The sequence below is a fragment of the Hyla sarda genome, chromosome 3, assembly GCF_029499605.1.
Source record: "Hyla sarda isolate aHylSar1 chromosome 3, aHylSar1.hap1, whole genome shotgun sequence".
Classification (NCBI taxonomy): domain Eukaryota; kingdom Metazoa; phylum Chordata; class Amphibia; order Anura; family Hylidae; genus Hyla; species Hyla sarda.
Genome location: NC_079191.1, coordinates 315,339,643 through 315,360,465, shown reverse-complemented (window position 1 = coordinate 315,360,465; position 20,823 = coordinate 315,339,643). Strand labels below are relative to the sequence as shown.

The 20,823-nt window shown below is 46.0% G+C and overlaps 1 protein-coding gene across 1 annotated transcript in view; it reads right to left on the bottom strand.

The window, feature by feature from the left end:
- TULP4 (TUB like protein 4) overlaps positions 1-20,823 on the bottom strand; it is a 237,499-nt gene that overhangs the window by 92,994 nt on the left and 123,682 nt on the right. The window contains exon 3 of the mRNA XM_056567101.1: positions 18,507-18,635. Coding sequence (XP_056423076.1) covers positions 18,507-18,635 — 129 coding nt within the window. The remainder of the gene's footprint in view (positions 1-18,506; positions 18,636-20,823) is intronic.

Below are 20,823 nucleotides of genomic sequence, written 5' to 3'. Positions count from 1 at the left end.
GAGGTGGATTCTGTTCCCAATGTTTACCCCGAATATTTCAGCACTGAAACGGAGAGCCTGTGCCAGCGGCTCCAGGCATATAATAAAGATAAGTGGGGACAAGGGGCACCCCTGCCTCGTGCCATTGGTAATGCTCAAAGGAGTGGACAGGGCCCCGTTAGCAAAAACTCTGGCCATGGGGCTGACATACAGGGACATAATTGCTTGCATGATGGAATCATCAAAGCCCTTATGCCGTAATGCCGAGAAGGCATACCACCAGCGAAGCTGGTCAAACGCCTTCTCGGCATCCAGTGCGAGGACCAAGGCAGGGGTGCGGGTTTTCTCAGTATGGTGAAAGACATTTAACAGACGCCTAGTGTTGTCCGCCGGTTGTCGGCCGGGAACAAAACCAGACTGATCCGTATTAATCAGAGAGGGCAACACTGTCGCCAAGCGAGAAGCAATTAATTTAGCAAAGATCTTAAGGTCTTGGTTGAGAAATTAGATTGGCCTATAGTTTTGGGGTAGATCCTGAGATTTCCCTGTCTGGGATGCGTAACTATTAAAGCTTGAAGATTTTCCTTTGGATTTTCCTGCGGGCCGGTGGAGGACAAAGTTAGAGGTCTGATGGAGTAGTTAGACCAGTGGGGGGGGGGGACGCTTATTCCCTGGCGTTTTTTTTTTCTCTACATTTTGAATGGAAAAAGTGAATATCTATGTCTGGAACGTTAGAGGGATGAATGATAGACTTAAGCGAGTAGCAGTGTTTGATCAAATTAACCGACATCTTCCTGCTATAGTTGTTATTCTGGAGACCCACCTCTGCCCAGACACTATCTTTAGACTGGATGATGGGCCTCACAGTCTTTTCATTCAACATTCTCTAATTACTCCTCTGGGGTGTCCATCCTTGTCCACAGGAGTATCGATCTGGTAATCACTCAGAAAAGGGTCGACCCACGGGATAGATACATTTTCCTATATGGGGCCCTGAATAAGATCAGGATGGTACTGTCTTTCGTTTATATTCCACCTCCTTTTAGATATGATGCTTTACTGGACCTGTGCTATTTTTTAGGAGATAAGGAAGGGGTCCCCCTTATTATAATGGGGGATTTTAATAATGTGGTTAGTGACAGTCTCGAAAGGCCACCGGCTCTAGACCCCTTCGGAGTGATACTCCCTTTTCAAGGTTTATTAAAGAACTAGTGTGGGTTTATGTATGGCATTACTTATATGATAAACGTAAAGCTTACTCCTGTTATAGTACTACATTTCGCACTGCCTCTAGGAATGACTTATGCTTAGGTAATGGTGTCACTCTTCCACTGACTAATGCTATGTCGTATGAGAATTGTTCTATTTCAGATCACTCCCCGATAAGATTGGAGATATTGAAAGATAATAAACAGAATAAGGTAAGGGGGATGGTTAATATAAACCAGTATTGGTTTAATGTCTTAAATAATTATGTATATGTTATAGAAGAAATAAAAATATTCTGGAAAATAAACAAAAACACAGCAAATACTGGCATAGTCTGGGACTCCTTTAAGGCCTACATGCAGGGGCTGTTGTATAATGAAATTAATTTAAAAAAAAAATCTTTTAGGAAAGATGAATCGGATCTTGTCGGCCAATTAAACGTTTGTGAGGAGCAGTATAGAAATAATCCCTCTCCATCTAGCTTTGATAGGTTAAAAAACGCACGGGAGACTTTGAAAAAAATACCATATTGAAAAAGCTCAGAAGGCCATTTTTTTTCGTGGACAGATGTCCTTTACCGAATCTGGTAAACCCTCAAAGTTTTTGGCCAATATGATTAACTCAAAGAGGGATAGGGCGAGCATAGGAGGAATTAAAACAAAGGAAGGGACTTATACTGTTGATCCCCAGGAGATCCTGAATCAATTTAAGTTATTTTATAGTGAGTTATATTGCTCTAGGGGTGGGTCCGATCTGGACAATATTAATGATTTTTTGCGTACTTTGAATATTCCATCACTGGATGCCACCCAGGTGGAAGAGCTGGAAAAGCCAATAACCCTGTATGAAATTAGAGAGACTATCAAAAGATGAACAAAAAACTCCTCCCCTGGACCGGACGGTCTCCCCTTCGAATTTTATCGTAGATATGAGGAAGTACTGTCCCCTATTCTGCTTGAGGTCATTGAGTACTCTAAAGAGCAGGGTGGGTACCCGGCTTCCATGAGGGAGGCCCATATCCTACTGATAGGTAAGAAGGGCAAGGATTTGGGCTTGAGTGATTCATATAGGCCTATATCTTTAATGAACACCGATATTAAAATTATCGCTAACATCCTTGCCCTTCGGATTGATAAAATCATTAAATCCTTAATTCATCAAGACCAATCAGGTTTTATGCGTGAAAGATCTATTTTTGATAATATTATGCGTACCTTCACGAATGTTCAGATTGGCGCTGGGGGGCCCCACTCCATCCTGTCTCTGGATGCCACCAAGGCCTTTGACAGGGTGGAGTGGGACTTCCTTTGGGCCACCATGGTCCGTATGGGATTTGGGCCAAGACTCATCTCTTTGGTTAAACTGCTATACTCCTCTCCCTCCGCAAGAATTAAAACTGCCGGTGGACTGTCCTCGCCCTTTCCCTTAACCAGAGGGACACGGCAGGGGTGTCCCCTGTCCCCTTTATTGTTCTCTATTTACATAGAACCCCTGGCAGTAGCTATTAGATCCCACCCCAATCTGAAAGGGTTCGGCCTAAAAGGAGAGGCAGACCATGTGGCGTTGTACGCCGACGACATTTTGATTTTCTTGGATAATTCGTGTGAGAGCATTCCCAAGTTAGTTGAGCTGATTGAGCATTATGGCACTCTCTCAGGTCTTGAGATAAACTGGTTAAAGTCTAGACATATGCCATTAGGTGATTTGGAAGCCTTAGAACAAGCTCCGCTTGCCAGTGTCCAGAATGTTCAGTCATTTCAATATTTGGGCATCGAGATATCGAAGCGAATCGATAATTTCAAGAAGTTTAATTTAGACCCGATTAGGAAAAAAATACAAAGTAAGTGTGGTATTTGGTCTAAACTCCCTTTATCCATGATAGATAGAATGACAATTATTAAAATGATAGTTCTCCCTCAGGTATTGTATATACTAAACTCCTCACCAATATGGATTGCACAGAAATGGTTTAAAACCCTTGAGGGTACCCTTAATAAATTCATTTGGGGGCAGAAAAGGGCACGTTTAAAATATGATAAATTAACACTTGACCTAAAGGACGGTGGGTTCTCCTTGCCGGACTTTAGAATGTGTTTTCTAGCTAGACACTTAGATTCACTAAAAAAAGCTGGTTTATCACATATATATCTCTGAGGGATCAATAAGGATCTCATAGAAAACTACTCACCCTTTGAATTACTAGAGTTAGGATACAAAAAACTAAACACAAAGAATAATAATTATTCGTATTATTATGTGATTAATAAGGTTTGGGAGTGGGTTAGAAAATTCTGTGGGGTGAACTCTAGCTTGCCGTTTTCCCCTTTTTGGGGCAACAAAAGGTTGGGGGTTCCCCTTCAGAATGACACTAAATTTGGGATTAAATCCAATATTAAATTTGTCTCACAGATTTTTAATCAGGGGAAGCTGCGCAGCTTTCAAGATCTTAAATTAGAGGGTCTGCTAAAACATAACGACAAATTCCACTACATTCAGCTTCAATGGATCGATTTACGTATAGAGAATAGGACGCTGCTTGTGGTGGAAGATAACTCGTTGATCGATCAGTTATTGTCAAGACCCATAGGTACATAAAGAGAGAGGAAAAAAGAAAGCGGGAAATTGCGCCCCTAGTGAAGAACGTTTAAAAATTTAGTTTACACGTATTTAAGGTTAAACTCACCGGAGGGCATTGCGCCCAGGGCACAACACCTAAAAAGCGTGGTATGGTAACAATTCCCAGGTCCGCAGCCTCAGTCCCCTGGTAGCAGGCACGCTGTCCCAGTGTAACGTAATAGCAGGTATTGGAAGAAAATGTGGACGAATTTTGGTGCTGGAACTCTGGATATAAAGAAAATCAGGAACACATCCGCATTCCTTTCAGAGGCTTTATTGTGAATACATAAGCTACATGCTTATGTATTCACAATAAAGCCTCTGAAAGGAATGCGGATGTGTTCCTGATTTTCTTAATATCCAGAGTTCCAGCGCCAAAATTCGTCCACATTTTCTTCCAATACCTGCTATTAAGACCCATAGGTAAGAAGTCTATGGTGGGTATATATAACACTAAAAAGGATAAATGGACTTAGACACAGCACTTTTTTGAGAAATAAATGGGAGAGAGAACTGGGCCCTATCTTAGATGAAGATTGGCACAGCATAATGAGTGGAATTAGCGACGTTTCAATATCAGCTAACGTTAGGTTAATGCAGATTAAAATAATACATAAAATATATCACACCCCTTCTACGTTGAAGTGAATGGGCTGCAGAGAGGACGATTGCTGCCCCAGATGCGGGGAACTAGCAGCAGATTTTGTTCATCTTATATGAAGCTGCGGGGTGGTTTGTGGTTTTTGGGGTGAAATTTTCTCCCACTTAAAAGACCTGGAGTATATACCTCGAGGACTTAACCCCTCTTTTAGTCAGGCCATTTTGGGTAGTACAGGTACTGGAGCAAACCGAGTGGCCCTGTTGAGACTGTTTATGATCGCCAAAGTTATTATTCTTAGAGTCTGGATCTCAGACAATAAACCTGCTTTTGAGGTATGGCGCAATTTAGTTACCCTAACGGTCCGGTATGAGCATCTTAGGGCAAGAAAATGTAACTCCATAAAAACCCTGAGGACATTTGATAGGCTGTGGCAAAAATGGAAATAAGCAGGATCGTATCTCTTTTTTTTTTTTTTTTCTCTCGCCAGGAGGAGGGGGGTGGGGGGGGGGGGTGGGAAGGGTTTTTCAAATTATGAATTTGTAAATGAAACACTTTTGTATTATTGTAAATTTTATTGTTTAAAAAATAAAATATGAAAAAAAAAAAAATTGTATAATGAATAAAAGGCTTGGAAACATTCAGCTATCCCATCAGGAGTATAAAAAGTAGTGCCAGAGGTGGGATGTACTTAGTGCGCTATTCGGGAACGAGCATGTCTCGATTTTAAGCGGGACGCTAACAGCTTCCCTGCTTTATCATTTTGTGAGTTGAATTTTACCTTGGTTCATCGAAGGTTTTTTTCCATAGTTGAATAGAAGAAGTTCCTTAAGTTCCTGGCAAAGAGCAGACAACTGAGAAGCTAAATCAGGGGAGGGACAGGATTTGTTTTGTGTCTCTAATGTCCTCAGCTTATTTAGGACCTCATCTAATTGGGTTTCTCTCTTTTTTTTTTGCGAATGGATCCATATTTGATAAATAAACCTTGAATATAGGCCTTAGCGGAGAAATAATCAGCAAGATCTTTCAGTAAGAGCTGGGCATGCTCCGGGTGGGACAGTAAGAACGGGCTAGCCCTCCATATGTAGGTAGGAGAGAAGGTGGAAGTTTCCTGCAGCGACAAGGATATGGCCGCATGATCTGACCATTTTCTGATTTCAATGGTAGATGTCAATAATTGAGGTAACAGAGATCGTTCCACCAGGAACATGTTCAGCCTGGAATATGTGTTGTGGGTTAGAGAGTGGTGGGTAAAGTCCTTATCATTTGGATGTTGTATGCGCCAGGTGTCATATAATTCTTCAGACAGTAAGAGGTGAGCTAAAGATAAAGGGGATGACCTAGCCGTGGAAGTGGAATCTAAGGACGGATCTACTACTAGATTACAATCCCCACATAAGACCAGGGGCCCCTTCTTTATACGGGTGGCAATTTTCAAAGTGCTACGGAGGAAGCGATGCTGGCCCAAATTGGGCGCATACAGCGCCACTAAGGTATACGGTATGCTATTTATAGTGCATGAAAGAATTATGTAACGCCCGCGAAGGTCGCATACTACTTCAGTCATAACAAAGGCCACCGTGTTCCTAACTGCTAACATCACACCTCTCAATTTGATAGTGTTGTGTGAATGAAAGATAAGTGGATAAGAGGAATGGGATACTCTGAAAGTATCTTTCTCCAGTAAGTGTGTCTCTTGTGCGCTAATGATGTCAGCTCCCAGGTTTAGAGCTTCTCTCCACAGACCGTTTGTGTGGACTATTAAGACTGTTTACATTGATACTGACCAATTTAAGTACCATAAAGCAATGTAAAAAGCATTATCATAGATAGCAATAATATGTAGGGGTGCAACACAAAAAGAGAAACACAGCCGCACATCCACCATTTGTAATTAGATCTACTTGCTTTTCAGCATAATTTCAAAACTAACAGGTTGTTAGTATACATTTTGATCTAAAAGTACAAGCCCACTTGCCACATCAAGGCCACCTCGTTAGAGTGGGTCCCTAACCTGACACCGGTTTAGCGCCCGGCGGCGACCACTGCCTTCGAGACCCCATGCCCAACGGGGGGAGCGACCCAGTGTCCAGGCAGCCCCACTACTGCCCGACTAAGCCCCTGGCTCTGGGCCACTCCACCCCACAGACAAAGCATCACAGAAACAATGGCCGCCACAGAGAACCTCACCAGCATGAAACTTACCTCTTACATCTCTAGAAAGTACCAAAGGTAGGTTCCATTTTATCAGAAGAGCCTCCCCTTCCGCTGGTGACCAGACTACATGAGTCCCATCTTCATGCCGGATCAGGAGATGCACTGGGAAGCCCCATCTATATTGGATAATCGCAGAGCGAAAGGTGGAGGTAACCGCGTTCAGAGCGCGGCGTAGTTGTAGAATGGTTGCCGAGAGGTCTGTGTAAAGAGCCACATGATGGTAAGGAGCTGGTAGCCCCCCATTGGTGCAAGCAAAGTTCATCAATTTCTCCTCAACTGTAAAGAAATGCACCCTCGCCAAGACGTCCCTAGGGACGGATTCATCCAGGTGTTTGAGTCAGGGTACTCTGTGCGCCCGATCTATTTCAAGCTCTTGAGGGGTACATGAGGGTAGCGCAGCCTTTATAAGGAAGCGAACGTAGCTATGAATTTCTGCAGGAGCCACGTTTTCCGGACTTCCGCGCAGTTTCATAATATTGCACCTACTGTCATCTTCCTGGTCGGCAACTTTCGCTTTAAGCGCGGCAATATCATCTACCGCTGCATTATGAGAGTCAATAACTTCGTTATGAGAGGCAGCGAACTCTCCAAACTTCGTTTCAATGTGGTCAACTCTAGCTCCCAGATCCTCTACAGTGGTGTGTAAAGGGTTAGTCATGTTTAGAATGTCCTTCCTGAAGGATTTTTGCAGGGTAAGGAGCATTTGTTTCATCTGTGTGTCTGTAACAGTAGTGTCATTAACAGACATTGATTGTAGCTCATTCTCTTCGTTAGAAGGGAGAGCATCAGCAGAGTCCCAGACAGCTGAGGGTGAATGGCTGGGCAGAGTGGAGCTGTGCTGCTGCTGCAGAGCTGTAAGGCTGGACGGAGGAGACCTCCTCTGCTCTGAAGTGCTAGGGGGCCTGGGTGAGGGTAGAGCCGACACTACTTGCATTCTGCAGCGCTGTGAAGTGACGGGGGAAGGAGGTGCTGAAGTCGGCAGCTCTGCTGCGATGTGGAGGAGAGAGCTGCGTAGCTCTGGGTTCGACATGGAGCTTCTTTGCATACCAGGTGAGGTGTGCGCTCGTTGTGGTGAGCGCTGCTCAGAGTCTCGTGTCCCGTCGGCACCATCTTGGGACGGGGGCCGCCGCTGAGAAAAATAGAATTTTGCCAGCGATCCGTGTTTAACGGTCCTCTTCTTGCGTGCCGGCATGACAGGCAGAAGTTCCCACACCTGAGGGTATCAAATTGGCTATGGTAGGTGCTTTGTAGTTGCTGTTTAGGGCAAGAGTCTGCAGAGCTCAGCAACTACACAGCCATCTAGTCCGGCAGCCAGGCCCCGCCCCCCCAGCGCGGAACAATTTCAGCGGCGGAATTGTCTGGCGCTGAAATTCCGCAGTGTGAACGGGTCTCGCGGAGACCCATTCACACTAAGGTTAAGTTCACACCACGGAATTCCACTCACGGAGTTCCGCTCTTGGAATTCCGCGAGAATTACGTAGTGTGAACATGGCCTAAGTCAAAATATCCAAATATCAATATTTTGTTTGGCCACCTGCCCTGTGGCTTAGTCTCTGAAGGGAGGGGATCATGCTCTGCTTCAGTATGTCACAGAACATATTGCCATTCATGGGCCCATCCACAAGCAGTAACTTCCCTAAGCCAGCAGCACTCATGCAGGCCCAGACCATGACACTCCCACCACCATGCTTGACTATCATACTGGTACTCACTTAAGTGAGATACTGTATCTATTTTGCTGGAACTAGTATTTTAACCCTTTTCTCAATTAATAATAGGACTTCCTTTTCTAAGGCCAGAAAAGGAAGTCCTTGGTCCTAAATGACATTTTGTGAGGTCATCAGAAAATGAGTAGAAGGCAAATTAGAAAACTCTAGACAGACTCAGCCTTTTATGCTTTTCAGAACCTAGCCACTCCCATAGAACATTTGTCAAGCTGGAAATAAATGTTTTAAATGGGCACTGTCACCAACTTAATTTTTTTATATGTTGTAGTACTTATGTAATCTAATATATTGTCTTTTTTTATTTTTTATTATCATGGTTAATTTTACGTTTAACCCCTTAAAGGGGTACTCCGCCCCTAGACATCTTATCCCCTATCCAAAGGATAGGGGATAAGATGTCAGATCGCCGTGGTCCTGCTGCTGGGGATCCCCGGGATCCCCGCTGCGACACCGTGCTCTCATTACAGCACAGAGCGAGTTCGCTCTGTGCGTAATGACGGGCGATACGGGGGACGGAGCAGCGTGACGTCATGGCTCCGCCCCTCGTGACATCATGGCCCGTCCCCTTAATGCAAGTCTATGGGAGGGGGCGTGGCGACCGCACCGCCCCGCCCCCTCCGATAGACTTGTATTGAAAGGGGCGGGCCGTGATGTCATGAGGAGCTGAGCCGCGATGTAACGATGCTCCAGCCCCTGTACTGCCCGTCATTACGTGCAGAGCGAACTCACTCTGTGCTGTAATGATAGCGCTGCGCCGCAGCGGGGATCCCAGGGCTCCCCAGCAGCGGGACCACAGCAATCTGGCATCTTATCCCCTATCCTTTGGATAGGGGATAAGATGTCTAGGGGCGGAGTACCCCTTTAAGGACCAGGCCCATTTTGGCCTTAAGGACCAGACCAATTTTATTTTTGCATTTTCGTTTTTTCCTCCTCGCCTTCTAAAAATCATAACTCTCTTATATTCCCATCCACAGACCCATATGAGGGCTTGTTTTTTGCTTCACCAATTGTACTTTGTAATTACATCACTTATTTTACCATAAAATGTACAGCGCAACCAAACAAATATTATTTATGTGGGAAAATTGAAAAGAAAACCGCAATTTAGCAAATTTTGGAAGGTTTTGTTTTCATGCTGTACACTTTCCGGTAAAAAATGACATGTTTTCTTTATTATGTGGGTCAATACGATTAAAATTCTACCCATGGGAGCGTGGCCTGACTGCCGAGCTGCGAGGTCGCATGATACTGTAGCTCCGCACTGAACCTGTGCTTTCCATAATCCTGCAATCATCCTGGACTCCTGGATTCTCCCCCAGAGACTTCGGAACCGAAGCGGGTCCCTTAGTTCTATTATGCCTGCCAACAAGAGTGGTGCCGTGGCGAAATTGAAACCCACAAGATGGCACCGAGTCCTCCCGGGCCTCTGACGCTGCGTCTTCTTCAGCTGCTGGGGACGTGGCGGAGACCCCCTCTGCCGGGAGCCGACGCTGCAGGAGGTCTCTACGCAGCTGTTGTCCGCCATCACGGCCTGCAAGACCTCCCTGACCGGTATGCTGGAGGAGGTGAAAGTGGACATAGGCCTCATCAGACAGGACCTCCACAACCTACGTGACCAGGTGCGCCAGACGGAGGGTCGTATCTCTGCGGTGGAGGATCGGGTGCTGTGGAGTCGCTTGATCGATCGGCGCAGCAGTGGAGGGAGAAGGCCGACGATCTCGAAAACCGGCTCCGCAGGAACAACCTGCGGATAATTGGCCTGCCTGAACGTGCCGAAGGCCCTGATCCGGGTGTATTTGTGGAGCGGTGGCTCAAAGAACTCTTACCCGACGCCCCATTTTCCTCGGCCTTCGCGGTGGAGCGTGCCCATCATGTGCCCACGCGCCCCTTGCCTCCTGTGGCTCCTCTGAGACCGCTGCTGGCCCGCATGTTGAACTGCAGCGACCGGGACCTGGCGCTGCGTCTACACCGCCGCCTCCCGGCGGTTACTTACAACAGGGCCCCGGTGTCCATCTTCCCGGACTTTTCCTCTGATCTGCAGAGGAGGAGGGCCACCTTTCAAGTGGTGAAGCGGAAACTAAAAGATATGGACGTGCCCTACTCTATGATATACCCTGCCAGGCTGCGTGTTGTGGACGGTGAGAGGGTTATCTTCTTCCAGGATCCCCGGGAGGCTGAGGAGTGGGCCCCACATCGGAGGGTGACCCCTAGGCCCTGAGCCTGATGTGGCGCTGGTCTCTCCTATATACCTGAATCACCTTATTAATCCCCGCTTGTCAGGATCCTGCTGTTTGCACCCATTATCTACTCCCGGACTCTGGTTGCACTAACTGTGAGTAACTGTACCCGTCTGACCTGCCACCCCCCTGTTCCCTTGCAGTCGGTGTCCCGGACTGTCCGGTTCTTCCCATTGGACTCTCCCTTGCCCTATGCCCCGGCCCTCCTGACTGTCCCGATTCTCTGCTCCATTACCCATCACCTGTTGCTTACCTGGTACATTTCCACCACTCATTGTCCCTGGCCCCTATGTGTATGGAGGACTCTATTGCCACTACGGATGCCTGTCTTCATCCGTGCCCCATCCTCCCTCCCTGTGGAGGTCCGGACCCGTGGACTTCATTGTGCCTTGCCTATGGTGGCCCAATATTGTGACTTATGGAACTGTACTGTTTATTCTGCACTGTTTTGTTAATTGATGTTTCTGGCCTTTTGCTACTTGTGCCCTTATATTTTGTGGGTTTGCTTTTGGGCTTTGTCTGAGGGTGCTACTTGTTTCTGGGGGTTGTATTCCAGGGATCCCCGTGCCCTTCCCCTTGGGTATGGTGTCCTCCTATTTGTTTTCTCTATAGCACAGATTCTTCCCCGTATAGTGTTTACCGTAGTCACTCGGTCTTGTGTTTGACCCCGATCTACGGTGATTGCCACACTTATGGCTATTACTTTTTGGTGTGAGGTTTCCCTATCCCCTCCCTTGTTTTATGTGGTGTTGTCTGATATATGTATGTATACATTTTTCGTGTTGCTCCGCTCCTCTTTCCTTTTCCTTTCTTGCTCCCCTCCCTTTCCTGCTCTTGTGCATCTTCTTTACTTCCTCGCTGGGTTTCTTTTTCTCTCCTTCTGTTTTTCAGATCTACTAATGGCTGTGATACGGTGTTTGTCATGGAATGTCCGGGGCCTTAACTGTCCGAGAAAGCGTTCTATGGTTTACGCTACTATCCGTACGTACAATCCCTCCATTGTGTGCCTCCAAGAAACACATCTGGTGTCCACCTCTACCCGTTGGCTGCTTCGCCCCTGGGTTCAGTGGACTCTTCATTCCTGCCACTCGTCACACTCCAGGGGTGTGTAATTTCTCATACACAAATCCCTGAAGTGGGAAATCAAGCAGTCTCTGGTAGCTCCGGACGGCACGTATGTTTTTCTGTACGCACTCATAGACAATCTGCCCTTTGTACTGATGGGCTTATACTCCCCCCCCCCCCCCCCCCGGTACCCTTATGGTGTTGCATCTTGCCACTGCATTTGCAGCATCTCACCCCGATGCCTGTATTCTATGCATGGGTGATCTATCAATACTAGGGTCAAGGACAGTGTTGAGATGTGGTCCGGTATTGGTGTCTAGGCAGTCTCTTACCCCCCTTGCCTCCTTGCTCCATGAGTTGGGTTGGCTTGACATCTACAGATATTTATATCCTCACTCCCGGACCTATTCCTGTCATAACGTTACCTATGATTCTCTGTCTAGAATTGATTATGTGATTGGCAACCCCACTTTAGCTTCTAGAGTCAGGGACGTATCTTATGTCCACTCACCTGTACTCCTTACCTTTGAAATGCGTGGTCTGTTCCCAGATAGGGCTTGGCGCTTTAACCCCTATTGGCTGTCCCTGTTGGGCCCACATGACGGTATCCCGATCCAGCTGTAAGTTTTCATGTCCACCCATGACGACCTGACGGACCCCCTACTTAAATGGGAAACCGCGAAGGCTTTCTTGTGTGGATGCTTGCAGTCTGCCATTTCGTTCCTGAAGAGGGAGGCTGTGCGGGAGGAGAGGGATCTGGCGGACCGCTGTGCGGAGCTGGAGGGAAGGTACGTGTCTGACCCGTCTGCTGCCAACAAATCTGAGTGGCTGCTGGCTGGTGGACGCTATTTGCGTTGTTTGAGGGAGAAGGCTGCGCGCAGACACTTCTTCAATAGACAATTGGCTTTCGAACAGGGCAACCAGAGGACGCTCTATATTCCTTTCCTAGACTCTCTCGACAGCCGTACCTCCTTGGAAACTGACTTTACTCTTGACGAACTGATGGGAGCGATTGGAAGCCTTGCTAGGGGGAAATCGCCTGGTCCTGATGGTCTCCCAGTAGAGGTTTATCAACAGTATGCTGAAAGACTGGCCCCCTGCCTACAAGATATGTACAAATCTGCTTTCTCAGACGGACGCCTTCCTGACTCTTTCTATGATGCCTCCATAGTTGTTATCTTGAAACCTGACAAAGATCCCCTGGACTGTAGCTCATACCGACCAATCTCCCTTTTAAATTTGGACTATAAGATACTTACCAAAATGCTGGCCAATCGACTGAATAAAGTGATCTTAGACGTGATATATCCCGACCAAGCTGGCTTTATGCCTGGACGCTCTACTTCTGACAATATCCGCAGGACTCAGGTGCTGGTAGGAGTGACTGAAAAGCGACATTGGGCTTTGGCGTCTTTAGACGCCGCTAAGGCCTTCGACTCAGTGGAGTGGCAATTCCTGCTTGCCGTTCTACGGCGATTCGGTTTCGGTCCGAACTTTATTAAATGGATCTCCCTCTCCTCGTGCAAGGGTGGTTCTCAACGGTGCACTGTCCCCTTATTTTTCGTTGGCCCGGGGTACACGATAGGGCTGCCCTATTTCTCCCTTACTGTTTGCTCTAGCAATAGAGCCGCTAGCATTGCGCATCCGTCAGCATACATTGTATGCCGGGGTGGTGATCGGCGCGAGGGAGGATAGGGTAGGCCTGTACGCTGATGACATGATTCTATATATGGACGATCCTGACATTACCTTACCCCTTAGTATCTCACTGATTGACACCTATGGGATTTACTCGGATCTTCGCATTAACTGGTCAAAGTCTGTATTTATGCCTTTTCTTCCCGATCTGTGGAGCGGGGATGAGGGTGCCTTAAGGGTGGTAGATTCTTTCAAGTACTTGGGTTTTTACATTCACAGAACTTTTGGCAATGATCATCAAGCTAATATTCTGCCTCTTCTGGCGTTTGTTCGCGACAAATTCAGGGTGTGGGCATCGCTACCGATGTCGGTGGCGGGCCGCATTAACCTCATTAAAATGGTAATCCTTCCAAAATGCCTGCATATGCTAGAACACGCTTCTTCCCCCATTCCTAAGACCTTCTTTGCACAGCTGCACGCCTTATTCCCGAGCTTTGTTTGGGGCACTAACAGGTCTAAACTTAGGCTTTCCACTCTGCAACGTTCTAGATTTTGTGGGGGAATGTCACTCCCTGATCTATACCTCTTATTATTTAGCAGGACAACTACGGTACCTGCGTCAATGGGTGATGGGCCATTCTCTTTCAAATGGCGAACAGCATCTGGCGGCCAGCCTTAAATTACAGCACCTATGGCCGGTTTTGGAGGGCGCCGGCGGGACGGGAGGATCGTGGCTACCTCTACATAGACTGGCGGCTCAGGTTTGGAGGGCAACTAAGAAATTACACTCCTTTACGGGTGTGGTGCTAGACAGGCAACTGTGGTTTGATCCCTTATTGCCTCATTTCTCAGATGCCCTAGATCCGCAGTTTTGGAGGTCCCATGGGATCATTACCCTGAATGACATCAGAGATGATAGTGGGTTTAAAAAGTTTTCTGATCTTCAGACTACCTATGATTTGCCGAACCGTTCTCAGTTTAGGTACCTCCAGCTACGCCATGCCTACTCTGTTCAGTTCCCTGATCCCGCTGTTAGCTTCTCTACTCTCCCTGTAATAGGTGTCTTCCGTACCCAGGGTCCTAGGGGACTGATTTCTACCCTATACACGGTCCTGCTGGACGCTAAGATGAGGGGGGGAACCGTTGACTGTTGAATCCAAATGACGGCGAGTAGTCCCCCCCCCCTTTAACAGTTGAGGAGTGGGACGAAGCGCTATCCTCACATATGTCTGTGTCCCCTGCCATTAATAACAGGTTGACACAGTTATGCATTTTTCATCAGTCGTACTTGTCCCCTCTCAGATTAAGCAGGATGGGTAGGTGTGCATCTGCAAACTGCCACAGGTGTGGCCTCTCAGATGCAGACTTTCTGCATTTACTATCTTTTTGCCCACACTTTTGGGCTCAGGTGGTGGGTTTCCTAGACTCCCTAATGAGTGGGTCCCTACAATTAGACATTAAATACTGCCTCCTGGGACTGCTTGATGAGGACACATGGCCCCATTATGAACGTATTTTTCTCAAGGAATCTCTATTCCTTGCTCGTAAGGCGATAGCCTTGAAATGGATGACCCCGGAGCCCCCTACCCTGGCCGGCGTTTCTTGATTAATATGACAGTAGATTACGAGTACTTGGTATACAAGCATCGCAGGTGTCCCGGTAAATTTCATAAAATCTGGGGTGCTTGGTGTGCTCACCCCCGAGCTACCTATACGGCCTCCAGATTCATTGCACTTAGGGATCAATTGAGTACTGCCTCTACTTAACTTCTTTACTATTCTCTTTTTCTCTTTCTCCCTGCCCCCCTCCTTTTCTCTTTCTGGTTGTTCCTTTTTACCTTTACCCCCTGCTCTCATCACTCCTTTCTCCTTCTCTTCTGCCCCTAGGGGGCGGAGCCCCTGTTATGTTTGTTGTTTGTTGTGTTTGTCTTTGTGTGTTCAGTCGTCTGTGTTTTCTCAGGTTTGTGTGTTTCCCTTCCCATCCCATTTTTCCCTTTGTTGCGCTAGTTCCCACTCAAGTGGTTGGTTATATGAGGTTTATCTGTGTAAGTTGAGTTACCTGTGATGTACATCCTCTGTTTTAGGACATTTGTACTGACGCTGCGAAATATTTGCTGAAGTGCCTATGTTGCCATTAAATGTGACATTTCTTTTCTTTTTTTCTATAATTCTTTTATTGACCTGTAACTGTGATGTACTCACATTTCAATAAACTCAGTTTAAAAAAAATAAAATAAATAAAAGATACTCATGATTATATTCTTTTCTATAATTGTACCGCTTAAAAAAAAATCTCAAACCATTTTAACAAAATTAGTATGTTTGAAATTGCCCTATTTTGACTACCTATAACTTTCTCATTTTTCCGTATATGGGGCGATATGAGGGCTCATTTTTTGCGCCATGATCTGTAGTTTTTATCAGTATCACTTTTGCTTAGGTTTTACTTTTTATACATTTTTTATACATTTTTATGGAATAAAATGTGACTAAAAAGCAGCAATTTTGGACTTTTTTATTTTTTTACGTTTACGCCGTTCACCGTACGGGATGATTAACAATATATTTTAATAGTTCTGACTTTTACGCACATGGCGATACCAAATATGTATTTTAATTATTTTTTTTTACGCTTTTTTGGGGGGTAAAATGGGAAAAACGGACGTTTTACTTTTTTATTGGGAGAGGGGATTTTTCACTTTTTTTTAAAAAATTTTCTCAGACCAGAGCAGAAGACCCCGGGAGACGGCTGGAGCCAGGTGAGGGGACCTCTGGCCGCCATGCTGGATGATCGGATCCCCGCGGCAGTGCCGCGGGCGATCCGATCATCCGTTCAAAGTACAGCAATGCCGCAGATGCCGTGATCTGTATTGATCACGGCATCGGAGGGGCTAATGGTGGACATTTGCGCGATCGCGGATGCTCGCCATTACCAGCGGGTCCCTGGCTGCTGATAGCAGCCGGGACCTGCCGGGCATGACGCGAGCACCGCTCCGGTGCTCGCGATCATGTCGGCGCGTAAATAAACGTCATGGTGCGTTAAGTACCACATCACCATGACATACATTTACGTCCATTGTCGTTAAGGGGTTAAAAACCGTCCACTAGGGGTCACCCTCCTAGTGGCCGACTGCAGCCTGGCGTGACGTCACGCCTGAATTCGGACTGATTGCGGCCTGGCAATCAGTCCTTATTCATTTAGGCTGCTCTCGCTCCCTGCCTGTCAATCAGACAGGCGGGAGCGAGCGCATTGGCTCCCCGGCCACTGGCTGGGAGGCCACTCCTCCCGCACATGTCGTCGCCGCCGCTGTCCCTGCACGTCCGCTGCCGGACTCTGCAGTATCTGTAAGTATCATAACGGAAGGAACGGGGTATGCAGGGGGGTGTTTGAAGGAGGGAACGGGCTAGCACCGTAGCGCCGCATGCCACTAACTTATAGTTTATCTACACAGGGTGCCTCCAGCTGTTTCACTACTACAACTCCCAGCATGCCTTGACAGCCAATAGATGTCAGGGCAAGCTGGGAGTTGTAGTGGTGAAACAGCTGGAGGCACCCTGTGTAGATGAACTACAGTCGGCCCCAGCAGCCATCAGTGACGTGGTGCCTGCTGGGGAAGTCTGCCTGGTAGCGAGCACACTACCAGGCAGAAAAAAAGTTATTTTTAATATAGTAAAAAGATAAATTAAAAGCAGGGAGGGTGTTAGGGATAGATGGGCAATAGGCAGGGACAGAAAAAGAATAAATAGGATGATGGGAGCTACCCTTTAATATGTTTTCCACTCAAATGATTAAAGGGGTACTCGGGCCCCAAGACATCTTATTTCCTATCCAAAGCATAGGGGATAAGATGTCTGATCACTGGGGTGATCCCCCGCAATCTAGCATGCAGCACCCACCTGTAAGTACTGCCGGAAGCGCTGGAGGTTCTCAGTCTTTTGCCTCCCGACCACGGATTATCGTGACGTCACGACTCAATGCAAGCCTATGGGAGGGGCTCCCATAGACTTGCAGTGAGGGGGCGGGGTGTGCAATCACACGGGGGAGTGGAGTCGTGACGTCCCAATAATCCGTCCCGTGGTTGGGAGGAAAAAGACTGAGAATCCAGGAATTCCAGCAGTACTTACAGGTGGGTGCTGCATGCTAGATTGCGGGGGTCCCCCGCGGCAGGACCCCCGCGATCAGACATCTTATCCTCTATCTTTTGAATAGGGGATAAGATGTCTTGGGGCCGGAGTACCCCTTTAAACATGAAGCCTCTTGACCTTTTGGAAAACCTCCATTGAGACTCTTCCTTCCCCCTACTTTGATTTCAACCTTTCTATTCTGTCTGGAGACTGAGGGTGCAAGAAAGCCTTTCTTTCTACCCCCAGCTTTTTCAAGTAGAATGATCAAAAGTAACCTAAGTATCTAATCCATCAAAGGAGAAGTCAGCTATAAAGGAAGCTGTCTTCTTAATTGTAGCGGGAGGAGAATAACGAATAACTGTTCCAGGGAAGATTTGTTTTGTATGCCGTCTTTTAACTGGTCCAGGCATCACAGGATTTCTATCAAGAAGTCCTCCGCTTTCTTGACCATAGGGTCTTTTAGGATTCCCAAATGTCAGGGACCCACTTTAGGAAGTTTGCTATGGGGCCCAGCCTTTTCTAGTTATGCCCCTGGCAGCCATGATGTCTCCCATACACTGCTAACACATATAGATGAGAATCTTCCCCCTTGTCATTATAGCTCAACCTCAGAAGTAGCAGCAGCATGGAGGACATTATAGAGCAGTGTAAGCTGAAAATCCAGCACATGGCCTACTAAGGATTACGTTCAGTCTGTTTACTATTACTTTGTGGGACTCAAAAACGCTCCAGTCTGTGCTTTAGAGTACTGCAAAATTACAGAATATGTAACGCAATGGAATGAATGTAGTTTCTAGTAGAAGAGACAAGACATGGTACTGTTATATATATTGGCATACTGTTCTATTAACTCATAACCAGTACAAGTAAAGCATAGCATTTGTACATTTATAAATATATGTTGATTATATTTTAACCATAACAGGTTAACAGGTAAACCTACACCTTTAAAAGTGTTTTTGCACACTATTAAATTGACATCTGTACTCCATTAACTGACTTTTCCTAAAATGTTTATGCACTTTAAAAAGAAAATGTATTTCCATATACCAAAACTCAGTCATTCATAGCAGACGCACCAGATTTACTACCCACCTGTGCTCCACGATCATTAACCAGTTCCACAGACCATCTGCCTTCATACTGGATCCATACAAATATTCCTCCATCCGCATCGCAGGTTGCCAACTTTTGAAAAGGTTCATTCCATCTCACTAGCACCACCTGAAAATAACAAAAACAAGATCAATCAACATTACCAAAGACTCCATGCATGAGTTTAGTACATCTTTCCTTGTTATGATTCATTAACTTCTAATTTATCTCTTCAAGTTGTAGTTGTCATTAATCACTACATTCAGAAATCTTTAATATGTTCTTTAAAGGTAAGTCAATACAGGAAGAGTGGTTTAGCATTCTTTTTCATCAGATGAACTTACAATACTGGAAAGACAACACCTTTGTTCTGTAAAATGCCACATTCATTTTTATGATTGTATATGATTGTATTGCTTGTAACAGGCAAACACGTGACTCACATCTAAACTGGAATATAAACCAACTATATTGTACATTATTAATAAATAAATAAAAAATAAAAAGAACTCCTGGAGGTATTTGAAGAATATTTTTGTAAATGAATACATTTAGAGATCTTGCTTTGCTGAGCACATACCCTGTTTCTCTCAGCTTTTCCTCAAGGCAGGAGGTCTAATATTTTTTAGCACACATGATGACTGTCAGGCACCAGTTTGCTGGGTTCGTAGCCATTTTGGGTCTGGCACATCACTTTGCAACTTTCACACTCTCTTCCATTCTGCTTTCAGAGCATAGCGCTTCAGTGTGCAGTGTGTGAATGTCCCTGATTGGCTGAGGGGCACACACCTCCCTCACCTATATTCACTGCTTCTCTAACCATGTGACCTGCTCAGTACTCTCAAGGCAGCCCCTCCCACAGTTCACACAGGAAACAAGTGCAGGGGCTGATGGTTTGTGTAGTTTCTTTTGTAGCTCCCAGCAGGATTTTCAAATTTTAAAAGGATATTTATGGGGGATATCAAATCAACTGGGATGCCTTGTGGAGTAATGGTGAGCATATATAAGTTTTTATTTTTAACACTTTTAGCTGGATATCTTCAGCCAACAATGTGAAACATATATGCTTTACTGTAATGTAGAGCTGGACAACCAAGTCGCTTAAAATGCTCCTGTTGTCACGGGTTTCTGTTCCTAGTAACAGACATACCTAGGACAAAACCAGAAGTGGAATTGGGGGGGAGGGGGGGTTGGGGGTTACCATATACTGTGTACAGGAGAGGGAGAGAGAACCTGAGAAAGCATGGGCTGTGTACCTGACAGCTAAGTCATTCCACTGTTCCTAAAGCATAAATCAAGGCTTTTTTTTTTATCTTTCAAGGTTCAAGGCAGCTGTACCTTGGGTAAATACCAGTGTACCTACTATACTCTTGCATTTCTGGTCACACAGCATCCTGCGAATCGACTGCATCAGTAACCCCTTATTCCTTCAAACGTATTATCTATAATTCTTTTCTATGTAAATAATACCCCAGCAAGGTTAGACTACTCAATGCGCATGCACAAGCACTGTCACGGCATAGCAGTAAGAACTGAGTGTTCAATAGCCCAGTCCAGTCCCAGTCTCAGGTCTTTTGCAGACTCCATCAGGTTTTCTTCCAGAATGGTCCTGTATTTGGCTTCATCCACCTTCCCATCAATTTTAACCATCTTCCCTGTCCCTGCTGAAGAAAAGCAGGCCCAAACCATGATGCTGCCACCACCATGTTTGACGGTGGGGATGGTGTGTTCAGGGTGATGAGCTGTGTTTCTTTTATGCCAAACATAACGTTTTGCATTGTTGCCAAAAAGTTCGATTTTGGTTTCATCTGACCAGAGCACCTTCTTCCACATGTTTGGTGTGTCTCCCAGGTGGCTTGTGGCAAACTTAAAAAAAAAAAACTTTTTATGGATATATTTAGGAAATGGCTTTCTTCTTGCCACTCTTCCATAAAGGCCAGATTTGTGCAGTACACAACCGATTGTTGTCCTATGGACAGAGTCTCCCACCTCAGCTGTAGATCTCTGCAGTTCATCAAGAGTGATCATGGGCCTCTTGGCTGCATCTCTGATCAGTCTTCCCCTTGTATGAGCTGAAAGTTTAGCGGGACGGCCAGGTCTTCATAGATTTGCAGTGGTCCGATACTCCTTCCATTTCAATATTATCTCTTGCACAGTGCTCCTTGGGATGTTTAAAGCTTGGGAAATCTTGTATATAAATCCAGCTTTAAACTTCTCCACATCAGTATCTTGGACCTGCCTGGTGCGTTCCTTTTTCTTCATGATGCTCTCTGCACTTTAAACAGACCTCTGAGACTATCACAGTGCAGGTGCATTT